Source organism: Taudactylus pleione, unplaced genomic scaffold (assembly GCF_031769625.1).
Source record: "Taudactylus pleione unplaced genomic scaffold, aTauple2 ptg000079l, whole genome shotgun sequence".
NCBI lineage: Eukaryota > Metazoa > Chordata > Amphibia > Anura > Myobatrachidae > Taudactylus > Taudactylus pleione.
In genome coordinates, this window is record NW_028284481.1 from 5815467 (window position 1) to 5843054 (window position 27588).

At 47.1% G+C, this 27588-nt stretch overlaps 1 protein-coding gene across 1 annotated transcript in view; it reads right to left on the bottom strand.

Moving 5' to 3' along the window:
• The window catches only part of CAPN13 (calpain 13), a 229951-nt gene that overhangs the window by 135932 nt on the left and 66431 nt on the right, over nt 1-27588 (bottom strand). Inside the window, exons 3-7 of the mRNA XM_088467992.1 lie at nt 16890-16959; nt 15184-15302; nt 3434-3567; nt 2019-2193; nt 951-1025 (exon numbers count right to left, since the gene is read on the bottom strand). Of these exons, the coding sequence (XP_088324118.1) occupies nt 951-1025; nt 2019-2193; nt 3434-3567; nt 15184-15302; nt 16890-16959 (573 nt within the window). The remainder of the gene's footprint in view (nt 1-950; nt 1026-2018; nt 2194-3433; nt 3568-15183; nt 15303-16889; nt 16960-27588) is intronic.

Here is a 27588-nt window from a genome sequence, read left to right on the forward strand (position 1 = left end):
ACATGCAGCATGTCGAAGTTACGACCATGTTGACATTCTCATGCTGACATTATGTTGACAAAAATATACCGAACTCGTTGCTACTGATGTTGCCAAAAAGCTATAAGTATATGCTACACCCATAGAATAACCTAATAAATAGGAGGAATATAGGAACACATTGCAAAATATCATAGAAAAATAAATTCATTTATATTTAATTATATCTAGCATTTACAAAAGAGTCATTTGAGGATATTACTTCTTTAATTATCTGGTATAATGCACAATACTATATTCGGGGGCATTTGTCATCAGGATTTTGAAGAAGTGGGTTAAGCCACAGACTTTTGGGAAATGCTATTATTTTATACAGCTGCCTTTCGAGTCACCTGTAGCCCATCGCTGCGCTAGATGCCCACAACATGACAGAACCCAGTGCTCAGATGGAATTTCCTACAGACAGACAGTTCAACTCTTATTAGGGGGTCTATTTACTAAGCAGTGTTAGGAGAACTGATAAGGTACCAGCCAATCAGCTCCCAACTGTCATTTTTCAAACACAGCCTGTGAGATGACAGTTGGGAGCTGATTGGCTGGCACCTTATCACTTCTCACTGTGTCTCCTAACACTGCTTAGTAACTAGGCCCCTAGATCTCTTCAGCGCAGGACATGGTTTTCTGCTGGGCCTTATAGACCAACCTCACTGAATCAATGGAAAGGGCTACAAATATAACAGTCACTTATTGTCCTCTGTTACAGTCTTGTTTTCATTGTACACATTCCTGTGCATTGGGGGCCCCGGGATATTCGGAGTTGGGTGGAACTATGACCTCCATGAGCAGCAATTATACAGATAAGGGGAACTGTGAATTCCTTAAACGGACAAAATCCAGTTGAGAAAAATGTATAAATAATTACACTGTGAACCAAAAATAATAGTCCCAAAAACAAGAAAGTCCTGTGTTACCTGTGTACCCCCCGTCATGGTGTAGGCGTGACCTTGTACTAGACCGTTCTGTAGTTCTATGTTTCCGGTATTTAACTAAAAGAAAATGCAGTACAAAATACAAATGTCATTGTTTCATCCGTGATGTCATGAGTAACGCAATCTTTGTAATTATTGTACGCACCTAGGACACTGTAGCTACAAGGGGATTTTCAAAAACAGCACTGCTTGATATAACTGCGACTTTTGCCCCATTGCCAGAAAAGAAACAATTAAGGCGGGAGGGGATATATATAATTATTCTTATTATACTCCCATCTATTGCTATATTTTATATAGCAGTGGAACTGGAAGCTGAAACCAGCCGGTTCAGAACAGAACCTTTTGCATTATATCTAACTGGGACACCAACACAACACCTTTATTCTGGCCCATAAAAAGCATTTAGGGTGATATTATAATGTGCTTAGACCAAATACATCAGGGAGCACGCCTCGACAGAAAATGCTGAGATTTGCCCCCACCTGTAGATCCTGTACAATTTAGCTCACACTTCCATGTGCTCCTCCATAAAAAAACAAACAGTGCCTCCACACAACAATAGGCCCATGCTGTCACCCGACATTTAGGGGGAGATGTATCAACTATCAAGCCTTCTAAGCAGTTGAGAAGTGGACCCATAGCAATCAATCAGCTTCTACCTATCATTTTATAGAAGGTGCTTGATAAATACTAGCTAGAAGCTGATTGGTTGCTACGGGCAACTTGTCCACTTGTCCAGTTATCAGCTGTTTAGAAGGTTTGATACATCTCCCCCATAATTTCATGAAGACTATTTCATAGACAAGAGTTATAATGTAAAACACAGGTTTCATTTCGTTACAGAGTTTCCCCTGAGATGACTTGTAGGGAGCATATTTCTGTTTGGTGTTTTTTTAACCTACTTTCCATATAGAGTTTCTATTTAGCCTTTAATGTTAAGGTATTTATCACATAAAAAACTTTATACACCAAATATTATTTATTTTTTCATGTAAGTTTTGTCCAATCAATAAAATATATAGCCGCAAATGATCTCCTATTACTTACATCTCCTGGCGTTGTGCATCCCACAAGAGACCCCGATCTTGCGGCTGCCAAAACGATATCTCGCAGGTCTGGTGGGGGTTTGGATAGATTAAAATCCATTTGCACCCCCCCAGAGAAATCCACCAGCGCTTCCGAGATGAACCCCCAGTGCAGATTCTGGTAAGAGCCTCGCAGCCTGCAGGGGACATAAACAGCACATGAGGAGGGGTAGTGTGAGCTGTCATTAATGCAGTACATGAGAAGGACAATAACTTATTACATGGACAGAAACTGACTTTGAAAAAAATAAGTTAAATTATCAGACGTTTAATAAACTATTGAACTATACCTTCAATTGCTGTATAGAATCTTTACCAAGGTTTTTCAAGACTAGGTTGCCCATACAGTACATGCTGTTTCTTCAGTAGACAGTTAGGCAGGTTTACAATTAATCGTTATCATAAATGTGCCCAAAATGCCAAGTTATTATAGGATTGGGAACTATAAAATACCATTCATGAGTGCTGCAACTTAACTTTGTGGTGCAATCATTGGGGTAAATTTACTAAAGTGAGAGTTTTAGAAGTCGAGATGTTGCCCATAGCAACAGACAGACCAGTCCGTTCGCAGGAGTGATCTCCATCAGTTAGTGCCAATCTTCTCTTTTGCGCATACGCATTATACTGAAATCCAGCCAGATGCGTCCGCTTTCCCATTTGGCGTCTGAATCAGAATCTGCACCCTCGTCTGGCTGTACTAATTGCCACTTATAGAACATACTGTAATTGTATTTTCATGACAGCTACAGTAGGGGGCAGTTATTTGCCTGTAGTGTTATTGCACAGTTGGAAGGGCAGCAAGTTGCAGTTTATTTAGGAATTTTTGGGGTACTCAGTATTTCTTTTTGAAATAATAGAGGGAATATCATCAACTAAAAAAGGCAATGGCTGCTCCTATCCATGTGTGTTGGGGAACATCGGGGTGTCATGCCCCCCACCCATATGGAGCAATTATACCGTAGGCCAGCGGTGGCCAAACTCAATCCTCAGTGGCTCACGAACCACTCTAGCTGCAACTTTCTTATTTCAGTTGCCCAATGATGGCCGACTGGGGCTGATGGTCAACTGGATTTTCAATCCAATCCCACTGGTTCAATTTCAATCCATTTGGATAAGATTATGATTGGCTGGTAGCGCGACCAGTAAATGCTGAGCTAAGGTGTTGACCATCATCTCTATGGACAGACTAACATACAAATTGTCTTTGTGTTTGACCAAAAATAAATAACATGGAGGTCTTGGGACCAGTTAGTTCTGCATCACTTGGCAGGCTATAGGTAGCGTACCTGTACTGCACAGTGCATTGGGAAACTTGATATAAGTAGTAATGAAAGCAGACATTGACTTCAGAATGTATTTACAAAATATAAGTCATACTTAGCATATGCCTTCTCTAGCAGGGACGGCCAGAATTCATTGTTGCTGCGTGGTTGCACGGACAAGTATCTTTTATTCAGGAAAGGCAGCCGGTCATCGACAACCACATCTACCCATTCTCCATACTGCCAAAACTTAAAGGGAGAGAGAGAAACCACAAGGGAGATTCAGCATCTGGACTGTACACACACAAAGGGGAGATGAAGCAAAACTTCTAAAGACGACAAGTGGAGAAGTTGCCAATCAGGATGGTAGCTTTCATTTATAAAGTACATTCTATAAAATGATATCTAAATGCTGATTGGTTGTGCTGTTTCGAAAGTTTGATACAGCTCCCCCCAAACTAACATAACATATTTTCCTGCTTCTATGTCAGAAACATCTTATTTATTAGTTCACCAGCCAGCAGCAACTAATCTTCGTCCATGTCCTGCAGCAACTTCTACTGAACACGTTGCTTTTATCTTTGTTTGTTTTATTATACTTGGATACGGTACAGAACTCCATTAGACAATTATGGTTATTGCACAGAGAAAACAGTATCCATATTCTATCCAAGAGAAACACCTACAGCCAATAAAATAACCACAGAGAGAAGCCAGTAAGATAAAGACGTTTGTTTAGTAAAAGTTGCAGGAGGCCACGTGCCAAACCAATAGATTAACGTTGTCTGAAGGAGGAAACCTTTTACAAAAATAACCTTATTATGCTAAAATCAATGTTATAGCATAGCATGGACATTAAATAATGATAATAATAAACAGGGGCAGACCAGTGATGTGCAGTGAGGTGAGGCAGAGCCTTTCCTGTCATACTTAAGAATACTCCAGAGTTTTGACTTATAAGAAAAAATTATAGAAAAAATTATAAATATCTTCTTTGTATTATTCTAATCATTTTTAGGGGTAAATTTACTAAAGTGAGAGTTTTTAAAAGTGAGTTTTAAAAGTGATGTTGCCCATAGCAACCAATCAGATTCTAGCTATTATCTTCTAGAAGGTGCTAGTTAAATGTTAAGTAGAATCTGATTGGTTGCTATGGGCAACATCACTTTTAAAACTCACTTCTAAAAACTCTCACTTTAGTAATTTTACCCCTTATAGTCAAAACTCTGGAGTAAAACGTGTATGGCAGGTGAGGCACTGCCTCCCCTGTTTACCTTTTCCGTACATCCCTAATCAAAACTCACCAAATTTACTGCACCATATACTGCTGCACCTTTGTATATTGCCCAAATGAACCCTCGGGTTCATATATGTACAGTATCTGTAAATCTGACTCTGATACTAGCCAGTGCCTCCCCAGCCATTTTCCTCACCGCACGTCACCGGGCAGAACTGGGCATCAACGGGCAATGTAGCAAGATTTGGGGGATGGTCCTTCTGCTGTAGCATCCCTGGACCCTGAATAGCCACCGATGGTTGATGACTTTGCCATCAATGGCAGAGACCCGATGTTTCTCCTCCATTGATGGTAGTTGTTTTTTTATCCTCTGTACCATGCCCCCGTCACCTTGCTTAGCCATTCCCCCTTACATGATTGGTCTACTGATATCACCTGACCCTGTTTTCCCATCAAAGATTTCCTACCATTGACATTGATCAATGTTGGACAGAAGTGGAAGTGACGTCAACCTTGGGGGTACCATCTTAAAATGGAATCGGTATGTAATGCCCCTGGATGTGTTCCCGGCAGATGTAATACCGATGCCGGAAGCCCGATAGTGGAGATCCCGATTGGGGCTGGTAAGTACCCTAACCCTTCCCCCTCCCCCCCCTAACCCTCCCTTAGTGCTGCCTAACCCTAACCCCCCCTTCCGCACCCTAATCCTAACTCTCCCGGCGGGGGTGCCTAAACTCCCCCCAGTTATGCCTAACCTTAACCCACCCTTTCCTTAGCCTAACCCTAACCCTCCCTGGGGGGTGTCTAAAACTAACCTCCCCCACTCCACCCGCGGCTAACAGTCCCCACTTATCTTCTTCCGGGATGCCGGGCGACGGGATTTCGGCATCTGGCTAAAAATAGGCGTCGGGATTTAGATGCCTATCTTTAGTACCAGGTCGGACTTCCAGTGTCGGGATTCTGACGACCGGCATTCCGGGCAGTGGTAAGTTAACTGCATCCCTCTTAAAATATGACCCCCAACCAGTGCTTAAAGAAAGTGGTGCGAATAAGACACAAATTTAAAGAAAAGTCTCTACGCTACACTGCTCGGCGCGGCGCCTCGCACAACATGTCATATTGAGGCCTGATGTATGAGGATACAGCTGTCGTTAAAGGGAGAATATGGCCCTGATTCAGAGCCGGACGCTCTGACCAGAGCGCTCGCTCTGAATCAGGGCCCACCTCCATTAATATGGAGCGTCCTCCTGGACGCTCATATAGCTGTGGGTCACCACCTACAGCATATACGAGCGTGCAGGATGATGGTCGCGATGGTCTTGACCATCGCGACCATCGAAACTGCGAGCAAAAGCCTGCGGTTGAGTTTTTCAACCGCAAGGCCAGGAGTGATTTTGGCTCTATCAGAGCCAAAATCACTCCCACTGACATCACTAGTGATGTCAGTGGGGCTGGCTTCAGACGGTAGGCGTTCCCTTGGGAACGCCTCCGTCTGGCAGGCACTCCCCCGGCACGCCCACCAAAGGGGGCGTGCTGTCAGTCAACATCGACAGCACGCCCCCTTTGATGAGACACTCCGAGCGAAGGAAAGTCCTTCGCTCGTCGGGTCTCGCGCATGCGCACGACGGAGCTCCCTCCGTCGCGCGCATGCGCAGTGCGGACCATCGACCCACTTGCGAGCGGACAGACGCTCGCGAGTGGGTCTGAATTATTGTCCATTATTGGGGGGTTAATGTCTATGTCCTATGTCCATTATTGGGGGGTTAATGGTATTATTTCTTGTTGGAGGAGACAATTGTCTGTGACCAGACCCAATTTTCGACTCTGTAGGATGGATTTGTGAGTAATACAATTATTTACACTGTTTTGAAGAAAATGAACCCTGGTGAGTGCACTGTTTTAGTCCTGGAATATAATGGTGACGTTCTGGATGACAGTCACTAGGATTGTGCACCCCAGACAGTTATTACCTATGATGCTGTGAGTGTGGCAGCCTGACCTGTTTATATTCTAGGAAAATTATACATTATAATATAAGGAAATTTGCCTTCATTGAAAACACTTTGAATGTCATTTCCATGACCTATAGCTATGGAAATCAGTATTTAATTAGTATTATTTTTTATATATATTATTTAGCATTAGATAGTCTACAGGTGTTGTTGTTACAGAGATATCGTCCATTAGTTGGGTGCATTTGTCTTTTATATTATACAGACACAGAATAATAATCCCCTGTTTTTGTACTGGTGTGGGATATTATTGCAAACTTTGTGCAAACTAATCATGTTTTCGAGTGCCAAATGTACATAGTAACATGCAAAGTAACCGCACGAAGCCGCCCGTCACGTGGAATATACGAATGTTTACAAACTGGGATTTGCTCTGCATTTGTCATTTGTACGTTGTTTGGAATAGTTTATCCAGCATAATCCAGGTGAGGGAACAAAGAATAATAAATTAAAAGATGGGATTAAGGGTTTATAAAAATCCAACTGCAGAGTTGCTGAGGGTAATGTCTCCACGACATCAGGTATTCATCGTAATTATCAACAGGGAAATTAAACTCATTTTAGAGGGATGGGGGGACGGGATCAGAAAAGGTTCTTTGGGACATCAGCGCGGCATTGCTGACACTGAAATCTACATTAAAATTGAAAAGTGAACAGGCCACATACAGTAATTACACATTTGATGTTAGAATTCGGCATAAGAGGCATATTCCTATTAGGGGTGTGCACCGGCCACTTTTCGTGTTTTGTGTTTTGGTTTTGGATCTGGATCTTTCTTCGTGTTTTGGATCTGGATTGGTTTTGCCAAAACCACCCTTCCGTGTTTTGGGTTCTGGGTTTTGTGTTTTGGATCTGTATTTTTTTTAAAAAAAGCATAAAAACAGCTAAAATCACAGAATTTGTAGGTTTTTCTGCTCCTATGCTATTATTAACCTCAATAACCTTAATTTCCACTCATTTCCAGTCTATTCTGAACACCTCACACCTCACAATAGTGTTTTTATGTCCAAAACGTTGCACCGAGGTAGCTGGATGACTATGCTAAGCGACACGAGTGGGCGGCACAAACATGTGACCCATCTAGGCGTGAAACTGCAGTGGCAGACAGGATGGCAGTTTGAAAAACTAGGCCCCAAACTGTACATAATGCAAAGAAAAAAAAGAGGTGCAAGATGGAATTGTCCTTGGGCCCTCCCACCCACCCTTATGTTGTATAAACAGGACATGCACACTTTAACAAACCAATCATTTCAGCGCCAGGGTCTGCCACACAACTGTGGCTGAAATGATTGGTTCGTTTGGGCCCCCACAAAACAAGCTGGCAATTAATGTGTCCCTGCACAAACTGGCTCTATGGAGGCAAGATGTCATCCTCATCCTCCTCATCCACCGATTCCTCACCCTCTTCAGTGTGTACATCCTCATCCTCACAAAGTATTAACTCGTCCCCACTTGAATCCACCACCACAGGTCCCTCTGTACCTTCTGGAGGCTGGTCTCCCTGGAAGAGCTGATAATTCATTTTGATGAACATCATCTTCTCCACATTCTGTGGAAGCAACCTCCTACGCCTTTCGCTGACAAGGTTCCCGGCTGCACTAAACACTCTTTCGGAGTACACACTGGAGGGGGGGCAACTCAGGTAAAATAGAGCCAGTTTGTACAGGGGCCTCCAAATTGCCTCTTTTTCCTGCCAGTACAGGTATGGACTGTCTGCCATGCCTACTTGGATGCTGTCACCGATGTAATCCTCCACCATTCTGTCAATGGTGACAGTATCATATGCAGTGACAGTAGACATGTCAGAAATTGTTGCCAGGTCCTTCAGTCCGGACCAGATGTCCAAACTTGGTCCTGCCTGCCCTGCATCACCGCCAGCGGGTTGCTTAGGATACCTAAGTTTTTTCCTGGCAGCCCCAGTTGCAGGAGAAAATGAAGAAGGAGCCGTTGACGTGTCACGTTCCGCTTCAGCTGACAGTGTGTTCACCAGCAGGTCTTTGCACCTCTGCAGGCTTGTGTCGGCCGGAAAGAGAGACACCACATAGGCTTTAAACCTAGGATCGAGCACGGTGGCCAAAACGTAGTGGTCTGATTTCAACAGATTGACCACCCTGGAATCCTGGCAAAGCGAATGAAGGGCTTCATCCACAAGTCCCACATGCCGAGCGGAATCGCTCCGTCTTAGCTCCTCCTTCACTTTCTCCAGCTGCTTCTGCAAAGCCTGATGAGGGGAATGACCTGACTCAAGCTGGCAGTGTCTGAACTGACTTCACGTGTGGCAAGTTCGAAGGGCTGGAGAACCTTGCACAACACGGAAATCATTCTCCACTGCGCTTGAGTCAGGTGCATACCCCCTCCTTTGCCTATGTCATAGGTGGATGTATAGGCTTGTATGGCCTTTTGCTGCTCCTCCATCCTCTGAAGCATATAGAGGGTTGAGTTCCACCGCGTCACAACCTCTTGCTTCAGGTGATGGCGGGGCAGGTTCAAGAGTGTTTGCTGGCGCTCCAGTCTTCGGCACGCAGTCGCTGAATGGCGAAAGTGGCCAGAAATTTTTCGGGCCACCCAAAGCGTCTCCTGCACGCCCCTGTCGCTTTTCAGAAAATTCTGCACCACCAAGTTTATTGTGTGAGCAAAACATGGGACGTGCTGGAATTTGCCCAGATGTAATGCCCGCACAATATTGGTGGCGTTGTCAGATATCACAAATCCCCAGGAGAGTCTAAGTGGGGTAAGCCACTGGGCGATGATTTCCCTCAGTTTCTCTAAGAGGTTGTCGGCGGTGTGCCTCTTACTGAAACCGGTGATACACAGCGTAGCCTGCCTTGTAACGAGCTGGCATTTCTGAGATGCTGCTACTGGTGACGCTGCTGCTGTTGCTGCGTAAGGTGATACATCTACCCAGTGGGCTGTCACAGTCATATAGTCCTTAGTCTGCCCTGTTCCACTTGTCCACATGTCCGTGGTTAAGTGGACATTGTGTACAACGGCATTTTTCAGGACACTGAGGACACTTTTTCTGACGTTTCTGTACAGTCTCGGTATCGCCTGCCTAGTGAAGTGGAATCTAGACGGGATTTGGAACCGGGGACACACTACCTCCATCAATTGTCTAAATCCCACTGCACTAATGGCGGATACCGGACGCACGTCTAACACCAACATAGCGGTCAAGGCCTCAGTTATACGTTTTGCTTCAGGATGACTGCTGTCGTACTTCATCCTCCTCGCTAAGGACTGTTGGAGGGTCAATTGTTTAGTAAAAGTAGTGGTGTTCCTACTTCCTCTCTGGGATGATGAACGACTCCCAGCAGCAGCAACAGCAGCAGCGGCAGCAGTAGGCGTAGCAATGCAGGATCCTCCAGAGGAATCCCGGATAGGAGAGTCAGTCATGCCAGTGACATGGCCTGCAGGACTACTTCCGATCCTGACTAAGGAGGAAATTGACGAGGAGGGAGTTGACGGTGTGGTTTGCAGGCGCTTGGATACAACAGGACAACGGGATTTAGGTGTCCCTGGACTGCTTACGGTCTTAGCCAAAGTTTCTGAACTTGACAGTAACTTTTTATGAACGCGCTGCAGGTGCCGTATAAGGGAGGATGTTCCTAGGTGGTTGACGTCCCTACCCCTACTTATTTCACCTTTACATATGGTACATATGGCAAGACAGTTGTTGTCCGGATTTGGATAGAAATATTGCCAGACCAAAGAGGTGGAATGTTTGGTCTTCTGCCCAGGCATGACCGTGATGGGCTTTTTCATCCCACAGACAACAACTGTCTCCCCCGGAGCCTGATTTAAACAAACCACATCACCATCAGAATCCTCCTCGCCAACTTCCTCCTCAGCGCCAGCTACACCAGTATCCTCATCCTGTTGTACTTCAACAGTGACATCTTCAATTTGCATATCAGCAAGTGGACTGTGGGTGCTCCTTTCAGCACTTGCAGGGGGCGTGCAAATGGTGGAAAGAGCCACCTCTTCCCGTCCAGTGCTGGGAAGGTCAGGCATCGCAACCACCACCACACTTGGACTCTCCTTGGGGATTTGTGATATCTTCTTAGAAAGCACAGTTCTTCGCTGTGCTTTTGCCAGCTTAACTCTTTTGATTTTTTTAGTGGGAGGAGGGCTTCCATCGTCATGTGAAGCTGAACCACTAGTCATGAACATACTAGGGATCGACCTTAGCCGTTCCTTGCCACTCCGTGTCGTAAATGGCATATTGGCAAGTTTACGTTTCTCTTCAGCTGATTTAAATGTCTTTTTCAAGGTCATTTTCCTGAACTTTGCCATTTGGGATTGTATGTGCCCTCTACTATGACATTGGGCATCGGCCTTGGCAGACGACGTTGATGGCATGTTATCGTCTATGTCATGACTAGTGGCAGCAGCTTCAGCACTAGGAGGAAGTGGTTCTTGATCTTTCTCTATTTTATTTTTATCGGAGAAAGTTTGGTCCTCCATTTATGTTATATCGATTTGATATATACGTGCGGCTAAACACAGAAAATAATTTTGTTTTTGGTTTGGACTGGAGTGTACTTTGTGGGTTACAGCACCCTTTAACGGTCAAGCCAGCCGGCCCTTTACTTATGACACAGGTGCACGCTTGGCACTACTTTGTTGATGCACGTGCGGCTACTGCGCACACAATTCACAAACACAGAAAATAATTTTTTTTGGTTTGGACTGGAGTGTACTTTCGGGGGTTACAGCACCCTTTAACGGTCAAGCCAGCCAGCCCTTTACTTATGACACAGGCGCACGCTTGGCACTACTTTGTTGATGCACGTGCGGCTACTGCGCACACAATTCACAAACACAGAAAATAATTTTTTTTTGGTTTGGACTGGAGTGTACTTTCGGGGGTTACAGCACCCTTTAACGGTCAAGCCAGCCGGCCCTTTACTTATGACACAGGCGCACGCTTGGCACTACTTTGTTGATGCACGTGCGGCTACTGCGCACACAATTCACAAACACAGAAAATAATTTTTTTTTTGGTTTGGACTGGAGTGTACTTTCGGGGGTTACAGCACCCTTAACGGTCAAGCCAGCCGGCCCTTTACTTATGACACAGGTGCACGCTTGGCACTACTTTGTTGATGCACGTGCGGCTACTGCGCACACAATTCACAAACACAGAAAATAATTTTTTTTTTGGTTTGGACTGGAGTGTACTTTGGGGGTTACAGCACCCTTTAACGGTCAAGCCAGCCGGCCCTTTACTTATGACACAGGCGCACGCTTGGCACTACTTTGTTGATGCACGTGCGGCTACTGCGCACACAATTCACAAACACAGAAAATAATTTTTTTTTTGGTTTGGACTGGAGTGTACTTTCGGGGGTTACAGCACCCTTAATGGTCAAGCCAGCCGGCCCTTTACTTATGACACAGGTGCACGCTTGGCACTACTTTGTTGATGCACGTGCGGCTACTGCGCACACAATTCACAAACACAGAAAATAATTTTTTTTTTGGTTTGGACTGGAGTGTACTTTCGGGGGTTACAGCACCCTTAACGGTCAAGCCAGCCGGCCCTTTACTTATGACACAGGCGCACGCTTGGCACTACTTTGTTGATGCACGTGCGGCTACTGCGCACACAATTCACAAACACAGAAAATAATTTTTTTTTGGTTTGGACTGGAGTGTACTTTCGGGGGTTACAGCACCCTTTAACGGTCAAGCCAGCCGGCCCTTTACTTATGACACAGGCGCACGCTTGGCACTACTTTGTTGATGCACGTGCGGCTACTGCGCACACAATTCACAAACACAGAAAATATATTATTTTTTTAGCACTTGGGGGGAGCACCCCTGATGGACAGAGCACCCCCTGGACAACACTACAGCACTCCTTTAGGACTGGGACACTGCACAGGACTTTGGAGTGGACACAGCCCCTATGGAGAACTGACTGCACAACACAGTCCAGCCAGCCCCTATGGACTTTGAAGTAGTGGACACAGCCCCTATTAACAACAGCAGCACAGCACAACACAGCCAGCCCCTATGGACTTTGAAGTAGTGGACAACAGCAGCACTACACTACACTACACTACACTACACTACACAGCCCTAACTCCCACCCTCCCTCTTCACTGTCCACAGCCGAGTGAGAAAATGGCGCCGACGCGGGTACCTTATATAGGATCCAAAACCCGCGAGACTCGGAAGGCGGGATGATGACGTTTTGCCTCGATTTCAGATCCGAGTCAGGCGGGAAAAGTCGAGCCTGACTCGGATCGGACTCGGATCGGGGGGGCTCGGGGGGGTTCGGATTTCAGAAATCCGAACCCGCTCACCCCTAATTCCTATATGGACGAGGAATGAATGGATGTTAGAAGTCACTAAAATAGAGGAATTAAATAGCCAGCAAATGAGGTGCTTGAACACAGGCTTTTAAAACAATAACATACATTTTGGGAGGAGTTTCATTTAAAAAAAAAAAAGTCTAATCTTCTAAATGAGGCGAGAAAAAGTCCCCCCTGTACTGTACCTTGCTTGCTGCTAATCGGTTTAATCGGTGAAAACGCACAGATGGCGAATGCTCCCACTTGTGGTTCGCTCCACGCTACCTCCCTATGGGAACGAGTCCCGGGTTGTGAAGAGGATTCCTTTTGGATCCCTCCGCCCCTGTCCGGCTCCTTCCGCCAGACGTCAGGGCTCTTGTGCGCATGCGTGACCTGTAGTGCATGCAAACTTGTCTCACTGCTCTGAAAGGAGCAGTGAAACACTTTGGGGTGATTTTCGGACTCACGTCCAGTTAGAATGTTAATTATCGGGGTCAGCTCGGAACCCAATAATTAGCATAATGAATAGACCCCTAAGTGTGCAGGGGGGTTTACTAAGTAGATTTTGTAAAGTGGTCAGAACTACAGAAGTATGTCTTAACTGGAGATGGCTAGTGAGTGAGTGTCTCGACACAATGACTCGAATCATTTGGATGATCTAATGATTCGAGTCACTCAAAGTTTGGTCTGTCGAGACGCCCACCTCTCTTGCCTCTCAGTCAGAGTCAGTCTCCCCCAGGTCAGGAACACGCGATTACTTCACTCAGTGTGATTGGGCGGCGGCGTTCTGGGTGACACCCCTCTGGGATGGAGCAGTGGATGATTCTGCTTAGGGCTGCTGCTGCGACACTCACGACAGACTCATTGCCAGTGCATACGACTTGTCTGCAAAGAGTCTATCTCGAGTGTCACAGCAGCAGTGCGGGGGGGGGGCGGAGCTGTCAGCGACTCATTTGGAGTCGGCGGTGGCCCTATGTGCTCGCACTGCTCAGTGGCACACCCCCTGCTGAAGCCCACCAAATCCAACTGCAGACTTCATACTAAGTGCCGTGTCCCGAGGCACTCCACTGAGCTGAGTCATGTGACTTGACTCAGTTCAATGAATCGCTCTGCCCATGAGTAGTCTTCACTCTATGCAGGGTCATAGACAGTGGCCTTAGGCCAAGGTACTGAGAGGGGGTATGGCCAATCTGAAGAGGTGTGGCCACTGCCCCTCTTAAAAAATGGAATAAAAATTTATAAGCGGCTCTGCAAAGCTGTACAGTAGTTTGCAACTCAAGACATTCTCTCCCAATAGGTTCCGGCTGCTCTGAGTGGAGCTAAGGAATCTGCAGGAGGTGCCCTGTCCACAGTAGCCATCAACTATGGGGAGATAATTCTTTGAGTCCCCCCCCTGTTCTCATGTTCCCTCCACCTCGCTGCTGTACAGGACAATTTACCCCTTAGCAGTTGACCCCGGCCGGGCCCCTCTAACAAGCCCGGCCCGGATAATTAGTATCTGCTCCCCCCCTCTCAGTTATTCCTGACTCTCTGAAGGCATAACCAACATGGCTGACAGGGTGCTTCCTGAAAAAGAAGTGGTTGGCATGATGCATCTTCCGCCAACCACACTTAGCATATACCTACAGATTCCAGGACCTCATTCAGAGTCGGTCATAAGCGACCGCTCGGTTATACCCAGCGATGTTCGCAAAACAGCGCATGTGTAAGTTTTGCAATGCGCGTGCGCAAACTAGCTGTTGCGATCGGAAATTTCTCTCTCCTTCAACTTGGCCAGGTCGTTAGTTTGAGTGACAGGATGAGGCGTTTGTGGGTGGTAACAGGGGAAGGTGCTTGTGAACGGGGGTGTGGAGATCCGAACGCAGGCGTGCCTGACTATGCAAACGGCATTTTATGGGAGTGCATAATTAACTAAGTAGTGTCATGGTACATGTGACATGGGAGGTTTTTACACTGACATGGGAGGTTTTTACACTGACTTGATCGTAGTGCTTAAGAGAGGGTATGGTCAACCTTAAGCTCTACGACCAGCTCCGATGCCCGGAGATGACGTGTAATGGGAACGAGAAGGGGGCGTTTTTTTAGTCTTAGGGCAGCATCCTCCCCTCGCTCATCCAGCTAACGATCACATCTTAATGACGCAACTTGCGAGCGCTTCATTTGCATATCCGGCCCCTTTTCCCTTACGACCGAGCGGCCGCAACGACCGACTCTGAGTGAGGTCCTCAGTGTGTGAGAAACCTGGAACTTAATATATAAATACCAACGGGCCCAGCACCCCTCACTGCCAGAAACACATACAGTAGTTACCTCTTACCCTAAAGTGGAAAATTCCAGCATATTTCTGTGTAAATTCCTGGTCTTTGGGAATAACATTCTCCAGGAATCGTCTGTGTAATGTCAACGCTCCAACGGCTGAAAGCACCCAACAGTCACCTGTAAACATGGAAATATCTTTTAGAGTTAATACAAAACGATGACAAAAATTATCACCACTCTCCAAGTGAGCGTTTATCCCGATCGCTATCTAGTGACATCAGTTAGACACTTAAAGGCCCAATGGAAATGTACAGTATTCACCTACTGCGCTTTCTAGCTCGACAAAAGCTTCTGGACGGGATGTACTAAAGGGAAAAATGCAGTAAGACCCCTGAAAATGCAGCTTTCAAGGTTTTTACTGCATTTTCCATTTGTAAAAAGCACCGGAATGCTTTGTCCTGGTGGGTAACGCCATATTCAGGTGGCATTACCCAAAAGAAGCCTGTAGGACGCTGCCCCTAAGAGGGATCCAATCGGATCTCTCCCATCTCCCCCCGCGGCCCACGGTCTCCTGCACACCTCTATCCGGGGGCATCGCAAAGGACAGCTCTTATTTTTCCGGCTTCTTGCACAACGCTGACCAATTAAAAGTGAGACCTTGGAGAGGTAAGTTTTAAATAATATGGGTGCAGCAGGGTGTGCGGTGCGGGCCCCCCTGGACCTGGGGGTCCGCGCACCCTGCACCCATTATAGATACGCCCCTGCCTGCAACGTACGTGGAAAATTGCCCATTAATCTGGCTGCCACATCGCCACATTTGGTTTAATAATTCAACACTTGTCAGAGCAATTCCCTAATGTCTAACTGAATACATAAAAGTAGAAATATTGCATCGCTTTGTGAGGAAAGTAGATATACAATTTTAATATTTATAATTTACGGCCGAAACTGTGGCCAGCTGGTCGGCTGGTCGCCAACAGGCTGCCATGGCGCTGGGCCTATTTGTATGCGGAGGCCTGGTGCTCTAGTCTCATCCGGCCCATTGTTATTCTCCAGACGAGTTCCCAGCTTTGAGAATTGGACCCACAGCCATAATGAGATCCCACCTGAGCGTATTCTGGCAATTTGTTGGGAAAAGCAGCATTATTATGTCCCCTGCCTTCTGCACGTTTCCCTTGGAATATCAACTACAACAGGAAGTTTTGTACAGGGACATCAGACTGTGGGCCTGATTCATTACGGAACGCAATATTGCGTACGCACACAGTTCAACTGCGATAGCAAGCTAGTCCATTGCGATCGCAATGCAAACTCAGCACAACATAAGGACGCCCACTTTACACTGCACACATCCGTAATGTTTAGTAAGACTGCGAAAACATCGGTACAATCGAGTACAATCGTAGCCTCACGCACGCCTGCGCAAGCCCTTACCTTATTCAGAAATTGCTAACAACCACGCACGCTATTTGACCTCAGGCTGCGTAGGGCATCGAAGTGGATAATTTATGCACGCCCCTGCAACGCCGTTGAAAAGCACTGGCACGCCTGCATGTGCGCGACCACCCCCCCCCGTCACCTCCCACAAACGGTACTTCCTGTCAATCACTCTGTGATGGGTCTGCGTAGTCACTGCGATCGCAGTCCCGATCGCAATGGCTCGTTCGCGCACGCTCGCTGCGTAGCATACAAATGCGCCGTACACAACAATCGTGCGTGTGAATCAGGCCCTGTGTCTGCACAATAAACCCAAAACCTTCTTACCTATTTCTCCTTGAACAATGTCAAATATGCTAGCACCATCCACCAGAAAGCGGGCGTCTCCGTTTATCTCCTGAAAGAGAAATTGAAGAGCATATTAATGATAAGAACATTGTCACCGAGCTGCTCTTTTACAGTTCCATATCGTGCAAGTATTAAGTCACTTATTATTACCTTTATATTTATTAAAATTGCAGTTCTTTATAGCAAGCAGTGTGTGTGCACGCCCATGCACTATAGTGTATTTAGCCATATAGGAGCTTGTGTCTACCTACAGTATCACCATACGGCATACTGCACAGATTGGGATCCAGCGCAGTCCAAAATTCAAACAGGGGAGCCACACCAACTACCAGTGAGTCCCGGCCATCTAGGTTTGGCAGCATTTGAAATGGCAGTTGGTGTGGTTCCCCTATTTCTATTTTGGACTGCACTGCGGCTCCACCACCGCCACTGGATCCAATCCAATGTTCATGGCACGGTCATGTGTTGAAGCAGGTGACATACAGTAACTGTTTTGGGATTCTCTCTGCAGTTAGCACTGAGGTCGAAGCGGCCGCACGGTCGTACGCCACCGATGTTCGCTAAACCGGTATGCGTAAAGTTCGCAATGCGCGTGCGCAAACTAGCCGCTACGATCAGAAATTTCTCTCTCCTTGAACACAGCCAGGTCGGTAGTTTGAGTGACAGATTGAGGCGTTTCTGGGTGGTAACAGGGGAAGGGGCTTGAAAAAGGGGGAGTGGAGATCCGAACGCAGGCGTGCCTAATTAAGTGAACAGCGTTTTATGGGAGTGCATTATTAACAAAGTAGTGTCATAGCACACGTGACATGGGAGGTTTTTACACTGACATGATCGTAGAGCTTAAGAGAGGGTATGGTCAACCTTAAGCTCTACAACCAGTTCCGATGGTTCCCGATGCTCGCGATTAATCCTTATATGCCCGGAGATGACGTGTAATGCGTACGAGAAGGGGGCGTATTTTTTGTCTTCCGGCCGCTTCCTCCCCTTGGTCGGCCAGCTGCCGATCCGATCTTAGGGACGCAACATGCGAGTGCATCATTTGCATATCTGGCCCCTTTTCCCGCACGACCGTGCGGCCGCTTCGACCGACTCTGAATGAGGTCCTGAATCTTATTATGTAAGTGGAAACACATCAAATTGTCTGTAGTCTGGCATTCCAACAGGGATCCCACTTACAATATGTTCCTTAGAGTCACACTGGGCGGGATGCAGCAAAGTTAAAAATGCAGTCTAATACCTGAAAGTGTAGTTTTTGGGGGTTTGATCACAATTCTGACATGCACCAAGCCCCAGTATGCACTTGGATGTGGTGGGTGCCTACTCTCCTGGAAGTTTTCATCTCCTCTCCAAGCTTTCACAGGCTAATTTGAGGCAATCTCATAATTTACCCCCTCCCTACGGACCACAATTCCCAGTGGTATTATTTCCCCATCCTGCCCACTTCACCAGGATGCAGGAGGTCGGGCCACTTTTCCTGGAATGGGGGGGGGGCTTCCTGATAAATCGTGAGTTTCCTGCAGCTTCCAGGAGTGTAGGCAATTATGCAAAGAATGTACTTGAATACTAGCTAAAAGCCGATTGGTTGCCATTGGGGAACTTCTCCAATTGTCCACTTCTCCACTCTTTAAAAGGCTTGATCCATCTCCCCAAAAATGAGCTGTAAATCAAAGACCTTTCCACCTCAAAATTGAAAATGGAATGACATGTGTGACCGGTGCATCTAAAATATGTTGTTTAGCGTTAATGTTTTAGGGGTATAGTTACTAAGCAGTGTTAGAGACAGAGTGAAAAGTGATAAGGTGCCAGCCAATCAGCTCCTTTCTGCCATCTCACAGGCAGTGCTTGAAAAATGACAGTTGGGAGCTGATTGGCTGGCACCTTATCACTTTTCACTCTGTCTCCTAACACTGCTTAGTAAATAGACCCCTTAATCTCCACTGTAGCAGGCAGATGACGATCCTCCACAAACCTACTGTAGAAGAAAGTGTCATAATCGGATCTCATGCAGGGCAAAAAGCGCAGACTGCAGTCATCTAAGTTACACTGACAGCACTGGGCCTGTGTATGAATCCGTGCACACAGTTCATTTTTGCAAAGCAAGACTGGAAAGCTACCAGTCACTCTCAGGGCCTGATTCAGAGCTGGACGCTCTGACAGAGCGCTTGCTCTGAATCAGGGCCGGCCTTCTTGTTTTTTAGAGCGGCCTCCTGGCCGCTCGCATAGCTGTGGGTGACCACCCACAGCTATAGCGAGCGGGCAGGAAGATGGTCGCGATAAGATGGTCGCGATGGTCAAGACCATCGCGACCATCGGGCTTGCGTCGAGACCCTTGCGGTAGGGTCTCGTTGCTGCAAGCCCCAGTGAGCTTTCGGCTCTAACAGAGCCGAAAGCTCTCCCACTGACATCACTTGTGATGTCAGTGGGGCCGGCCCCAGACGGTAGGCGTTCCCATGGGAACGCCTCCGTCTAGGCAGCCACGCCCCCGGCCCACCCACCAAAGGGGGCGTGCTGTCACTCAACATCGACAGTACGCCCCCTTTGGTACGAGACCCGGAGCGACGGAGTGCCCGTCGCTATCCGGGTCTCACGCATGCGCACGACAGAGCCGGCTCCGTTGTGTGCATGCGCACTGGCCTACCATCGACCCGGTTGTGAGCGCACAGTGCTTGCGAACGGTTCTGAATCAGGCCCTCTATCTGCTCTGTTGGTGGAGCTCTAAAAATATAAAAATAAAAATAATAAATAGACCCCTAAAGGGGAACCGGATTTACAAATTTCAATATGTTTGGATTGGAAGGATTTTTTACAGATGAGCTAACCAGAGAGAGCGGTTAGTCCTGCACAGACCCTACCTAGTATCTCTACATCATCTCCTCCATATCTTCCCAACTCATTTGCTGTTATGACTGATGGAACATCTGTGTACTAGAACACATTCGGTTATCCTGTTAGCCATCTTTGGGATCAAATTGCCTCTGTGACCGCGCAGATGCAGTATTTGGCATCACCTTCTAAAAGATACTGGGGTCTATTTACTGAGCCTTGCATGGAGGTAAAGTGAACGGAGATAAAGTACCAGCCAATCAGCTCCTAACTGCCATGTCACAGGCTGTGTTTGAAAATGACAGTTAGGACCTGGTTGGTTGGTACTTGGATCGCAGCTGCAAAAATATACTAATGCATGCCAATGCACAGTCGGCATAAAGATGCTCACTGCTGCCTTCTCACATGCGTACAGAGGGCCTAATTCAGCAAAGATCGCAGTTGCTAATACGCATGCAGTCGGCCGATTGTTGCGCTTGCATCGCAGTTCGGGTGCGCAAGACGGCCACTGCGATCGGGACTTGGATCGCAGTGACTACGCAGACCCATCGCAGAGTGATTGACAGGAATTGCCGTTTGTGGGTTGTGACGGGGGGTGGTCGGCTAAACGTAGGCGCCTTTAAACGCCGTTGCAGGGGCGTGCATAAATTAGCCACTGCAATGCCCTATGCAGCCTGAGGTCTCATAGCATGCGCTGACGTTTAGCAATTTCTGAGTAAGGTCAGAGCTTGTGCAAGTGTGCATGAGGGTGCGATGGTGCTCGATTGTACCGATGTTTTCGCAGTCTTGCTAAACATTACGGGTGTGTGTAAGGTAAAGTGGGCGTCATTATGTAGTGCTGCGGCACATAGCGAGCGCAATGAATTAGCATACTATCGCAGTTGAACTGCGTGTGTAATCGCAGCTGAATCAGGCCCAATGTTGTTTACCTGCGCAAATATCGGTAACATCGACGCACATCGAGCAGCCATCTTTCCTTTGCGGTAGGTCTGACCTACCACAGCCTTGGCAGCTCTCCTGACACGAAGAGCTGCATAGAAGATCGCAGGGGGGCTGATTTATGCACGCCCATGTAACAGCGTTCAGGCGGTCAGGCGCATCTGAATTTTTATGACCCCTCCCCATTACCACCCCATAACGCTGACAGCCTGTCACTCACTTGTGATGGGATTCTCTGTGCATCTATAATCACAGTGTGCACACGCAGTGCGGCTTATATGCATGCACAATGGAAAACAATTGCGCGATGTGCGTGTGCGTATTAGCCACTGCATCTAAGGCTTAGAACTGTAACTAGACCCCAAACTCTATATTTTTTCTTGGCAATAAACCACAATGTTTTAAGTGTCTCGCTGCCACGGCTGGCGCACTTGCGCCCACTTTACATGCCACTCAGAATTAGGCCCTTTATGGCAAGGCATCCACTTTGTTTTTTTCTGTTGTATATCTTCATTTATAGCAATACAATTGGCATGTCATAACACAACAAAAGGTACCAACCAATCCAGGGACAGCTCCCAAACACCACGTAAAGTTCGCTAATGTATCTCATCCCCACAATGCAAAACTTTAATATTCAGTCACTTAATTGTATACATCAGTGCGACTCTCCAGCTAAGGCTCTGCCTTAAAGAGGCTACACAGTAAGCGACCGGCCTATGCAACACCCGATGTTACGATATATTGGGCGGTCGGTATATACTGCACGATCTGGTGAACGACCTCCCGATATATCATTCGCCTGCACCATGCACCTTCCAGGAGTTGGCAGCTGGGTCTCTCTGTCGGAATGACCCCGATGTCGGCATGCGGGAGTGCGCACAGTGCATACACACACATGGTGATCCGTGCGATATGTCAGTCCGATCCGTCATATCGTCCGAGAAATCAACTAGTGTGTACCCAGCATCTCAACGCACTAGAACAAAGACCTGCCATTACTCCTACCTCTGTAACAATGTTACATTGCGGAGCCATCGGCCTTTCACAACCACAGAAACTAAGCTTGACAATAGTGTTTGCTGTAATTATACTAATATGTTACTGTGAATGTAAAACAGACAGACTTGCTACTTAAACTTTTTTTTTGCTAAATGCTGCTGCCCGCATGACTAGTCTTTTACATAACATTACATTTGATATTCAGGATACACTTTATGACAATAGCTATAGATTGTAATCTGTTCCGTTTCTCTCAATTACAGAAGAGATTTTCATCAGTGTCTCATTCAGAGGTGAAGTGATTATCTAATTCGGTCTCTTTGAGAAGCTGCTTTCATCTAATTACTGAGCTGGGTTTGAACAAGAAGGCTTCTGATCACAAACTTTCCTGGAATAACTTCTACTTTATGTTTGGCTTTTGAACAGCTCACCAGACTAGAGCCACAGTAAGTGGCACATTTAACGTGGTACTGAGTATAGGCTATTTATTTATAGGTTTTAATCTCACTTTATTTCACTATACTGTAATTGGTCAGTAAACCGCGTTATCTTGGGTCCGCAAACTCGATCCTTAAAGCACCCTAACAGTACATTTTTTAAGAATATTCATGCTTGACTGAGGTACTAATTAAATCACCTGTGCTTAAGTATGGATATCCTGAAAACCTGGACTGTTATGGTTGGGAACCACTGCATTGAGTTATCTGGTGCAGACCATGTTTTATCTCATTTACTGTATATCTAGAGATGTGCGGGTTCAGAGCCTGATTCAGACCCGGTCACTATCTGCGTACGCTCGCTGGATGCGTATGCAAATTTGTCAAAGTGACGCCACGGGAAGCGATCGCTCGCCAAGGCATAAGCATGCCCACCATGTCTTAGCGAGCGACCACTTTGTGTATGCGTACGCCCAATCGCACAGGCAGAGACGCCCAACAGCACCACGTCATCTCCAGGAAGTATATTAAAACATTGGTACATCGAGCACCATCGCATGTGAACGCAGTGCTTGAGGTAGCTTTACCCTACCGCAAGCATTGCGAGGAAATCAGTGTAAAAAAAAAGGCAAGTGACGTGTACTATGACGCTGCCTGTTAATTATGCACGGCTGTAAAACGGCGTTGAAACACTCAGGCACGCCTGCGTTCTCATCTCCAACCCCCCATTATTAGTGTCCTGCCCCTGTTACCACCCACAAACGGCCTCTCCTGTCACTCATTACACTGGGCTGTCTTTGCAGGGCGAGTGAGCGGTACGCAGAACATTGGGCCGCTTGCGAGTGCACGCATATAGCGAACGGGTCTGAATCAGGCCCTCAGTTCCCAGAGAACAGACAACAACCAAAGTTAGGGGTTTCCGAGTTGAACCGAGTCTGAGTTCGGAATCACTTATCGTACTGAGGGCCTGATTCAGAGCCGGATGCTCTGAACGAGCGCCCGCTCTGAATCAGGGCGGTTTTTTTTTTCATAGTGCGGCCTCTTTTTTTCATGGTGTGGCCTCTTGGCCGCTCGCATAGCTGTGGGTTATCACCCACAGCTTAAGCGAGCGTCCATGATGATGGTCGCGATATCAGGCTTGCGACGAGACCCTTGCGGTAGGGTCTCGTTGCCGCAAGCCCAAGAGTGCTTTTGGCTCTATCAGAGCCAAAAGCACTCCCACTGACATCACTTGTGATGTCAGTAGGGCCGGCCCCAGACGGTAGGCGTTCCCATGGGAACGCCTCCGTCTGGCCAGACACGCCCCCGGCCCGCCCACCAAAGGGGGGCGTGCTGTCACTCAACATCGACAGCACGCCCCCTTTGTAGCGAGACCCGGGTCTCGCGCATGCGCACGACGGAGCCGGCTCTGTCGTGCGCATGCGCACTGGGCCACCATCGACCCGCTTGCGAGCGAATAGCACTTGCGAGCGGGTCTGAATCAGGCCCAGAGTCCCTGTTCAGATCTTCCCGCGGTTCGCAACTCAGATTTAAAAAACGGACTCAGGTTTTGGATTACATGTAAACAGGTCAAAATTACGTCTTTTTAGCAGTTTCTTTTCTTTTTTAAATACAGATCCAAAACCAAAACACAAAGATGAATCCGGAGCCAAAATGAAAACACAGGGGTCAGCGCACATCTCTAGTTATATCGCTTTACTGACATGACTGGGATTTCCTGCACTGTTTCGTCAACTAAGCGCCAATAACATATTAGGTCCTCAGCAACGGCGGCGTTAATTATTGACAGTCATCCATTTTCATGGTCAGTAACTTAAATGTATTGTCCTTCTTAGGTCATCTCCGGCTATTAGAGGACTGGGAGAGGAAGAAGACGTCAGCACTGGCAGATTCAATTCCTCGTGATGTGATGCTGTGGCACGTCACCACAACCTCCGACAGCGCACACTGCCACCTATTACGGTAGGCAATCTTTGCAAATCTTTTCTGTGCACCTCTAAGGAATGCGAGTGTGTTCACCCGACCATTCCGGAGGCACTTTGCGGCCATCGCACAGAACTGTACACTCCCCAGATTGTCCAGAAGCAGCTCATTATGTGCATACATTGAGCTGGAGTTCTCCCAGTTTCCCCTGGAGACGACTGTCCCTGTATTGCAGAGGTAGATGAGCCTCTTGCAGTAATATTGACATCCTAATGGTAAACAAGGGAAGAAGGGAGATATAAAGCCACCAAAATTGATGTTGCGCATCTTCAAAGGGGTCGTACCTATACACGGCGTTAAATGGTGACAGCTGAGCAAGAGGGACAATAATGTCAGTGGCAAACGCAGGATTTCTATAGGGGGATTTCCAATTGATTTTAGAGCGAGTGTGGCCAGTCCATGAAGAGGGCAGAATTAGTACTCAACCAGTTTTATTATGCATCATACAAAGTGTTTTATGTATCATAATTCCAGCATATACAGGACCAGTGATCACAGTAAGCCATTAGATTCAGCAGTAGGGCCATCCTTCCTGAGCTGGATGTTTTCATTTTAGATGTGGGCACCATTCCAGACTATTGGAGCAAGTCCGGGAGCCTGGAGGAGCAGTAGAAGAACCTAGCACTGCCCTGGACATATATGTACACATTGGGCTCTATAGCAGTGCATCCCTAACAATGCATGTTTTCCAGATCTCCTAGTTGGTGGCGGTGCACAGGTTATTTATTACTGTCTGATAAATGTTAAAAGATCCACAGGTGGTGCTAATTATTTCATTTGTGATACTGAGAAGAACATGCAACACTAGCAGAATTCTATTATATTACTATTTGTACTGTGGTCTTGTGTGTGCTGGGGAGGGGGGTTTCCAGGCAGACGGAAATCCCCCCCTGAGTTTGCCTATGAATGGGGCGATTCAATTATCACAAGGTTCCATCAGAAATGCTCCGGAACGGCACCCTGCAGCTTAGGACATTCCAGGCACTTGCCCTGCAGCTTGTACAGCTGGCTGGAGTATCCATGGGAGGCTCCGGACAATCCTCTGCTTGCTGGTCTCAGCAGCCTCGCCTCCTCGGCGCATTTTAACCCTACCGCGGCCCTGGATTTCTCTATGGTGCATGTACATCTCTCTGGGAATATGGTGCCAGAACCATTTTCCCAAAGATTTCTCAGCTGCGTCCACAAGGTATGTATATTTAATGGGTGCAGGGGCCTAGGGATGGCCATCGACCATGTTTCCAATACATTGATGGTTGCTGGCCGATATCAACTACTTTTGCCATCGATGGAAGAGAACCAATAGTTCTCTGCCATCGATGGATGAGTAGGAGTCTATGTTTATTGGGGTTTTTTTAGTGACGGGTTGAAACTTAGCCCCGCCCCCAGTGGTCGCTAAGTCCCGCCACCATTTTCCATTGCCCAGCGGCCCAGCGTGCCTTCAGCAGAGGTGACCATCAAGGGGCTGCAAATTATTGATGATTCACCATAGATCGTTTGTGTGCCATCGATGGCCACCCCACCGATAGCCATCCCTACAGGGGACCGTCTGCTGTGCACACCCTGCACCCATTCTAGACATGCCAAAGCCCCTCCCCCTTTATTCTATTCTATCCAATTATCACCACACTTACATTTACTCTACTACTATATTCAAAAACTCCATGACCCCGACTGCATCAAATGGGCCCAGTAAGTGGTATTATTATTGTGTTTATCACCTATTGTAAAGACTATGGAGTATACTATCACTGCATAAAGGTTAATAATAATAATAATCAGACATGAACAGTTTGGCATTGCTGAAAACAGAACACACCCGAACTTTGGGGTGCTGAGTAGAACCGCGTCCCGGCTCTGATCACTTTGGAATTCCGAGTAGAACTGAGGCCTTGATTCAGAGCCGGACGCTCTGACAGAGCGCTCGCTCTGAATCAGGGCCGTCCTTCTTAATATTTAGAGCGGCCTCCTGGCCGCTTGTATAGCTGTGGGTGACTACCCACAGCTATAGCGAGCAGCCAGGAAGATGGTCGCGATGGTCAAGACCATCACAACCATCAGGCTTGCAACGAGACCCTTGTGGTAGGGTCTCGTTGCCGTAAGCCCTGGAGTGCTTTTGGCTCTATCAAGTGATGTCAGTGGGGCCGGCCCCAGATGGTAGGCGTACCCATGGGAACGCCTCCGTCTGGGCAGCCACGCCCCCGGCACGCCCACCAAAGGGGGCGTGCTGTCACTCACCATCGACAGCACGCCCCCTTTGTAGCGAGACCCGGAGCGACGGCTTGCCCGTCGCTATCCGGGTCTCGCGCATGCGCACGACGGAGCCGGCTCCCTCATGCGCATGCGCACTGCGCCAACATCGACCCGCTTGCGAGCGCTAAGCTCTCCCGAGCGGGTCTGAATCAGGCCCTGAGTCCCGACTTGAATCTTCTCACCAAGGCCCGGATTCAATTAGAAGCGAAAAGTCTGAAAAGTTTCGCCTGTCCGACATTCCGCCTCATTCGCCTGTTTCAGAGGCAAAATCTTTCCGTGCGCGTCCCCGCTTTTCGCCTAATTCAATTCCAAAACAGTGGAAAACAAAAAGCGGCGAATGCAGAACAGGCGGAAAGTACTGAATAGATTGGGGAAATCAGTCTGTACCCCAAAATAAATGCACTGACACTGGAAATCAGTACAGATGTGTACTATTAGCCCTAATAAAGGTACTTTGTGTCATTAATTTGCGTTAAAAGCTTTATATCTGCTTAAGTGCTGAAAAATGCTAGAAAACAGTATATTTTGGTGAAAATAAATTGTCCTGTCAAATTTGGGGTACTTGAAAATGGGTGCTAGCATATTTTTGTGTCTCTAAAGTGAACTTTGAAAAAACTTGAAAAACCACCCTCATATATGCACCTGCAATCCCAAAAACACTTGGCCCCTCCTTACAGCACCCCTATTTTGCTAGTTTTTATACTTGTCTCCCCACTTTACTTTGAAAACAGCCGAAAAGTACTAAATTGGCGGGAACTGTTCTCCAAACGGCACTTTTCGTCGGCTAATTGAATCCGGCCCCAAGACTGAAACTCGGATCTAAAAACCGGATTTCGTGTGTTTTTCATAGGAAAAGCGGTTTCAGCGGGAAGAAGGGTTGGAACTGGGGGGATATGAAGGTATTTTTCCTGACGAACGGAAGTGTCGCTGTTACACCTCATTCTGAGATCTACAGATACTACACGTGACTTTTGCATGATTGTGAATGAGATTATAAATGAGGCCAGTGGACTGAAAGAACATATTATATGAATGATCCCTCAGAAGACTAATGTGCAGAGACATGCCTGGTGCCAGGAATAATAAATAGCGTCATTCCCGGTGCCAGGAGTATTGTGCACGGGTACATATAGCTGCCAAGAGTAATTGCAGAGGCAGTTTAAGTGCCAAATAAAGGCAAGATCTGCACTAAAAATCACCTACAGTAATACAATAGCAGCAATTAAAAAAAAAAAGATCCATAA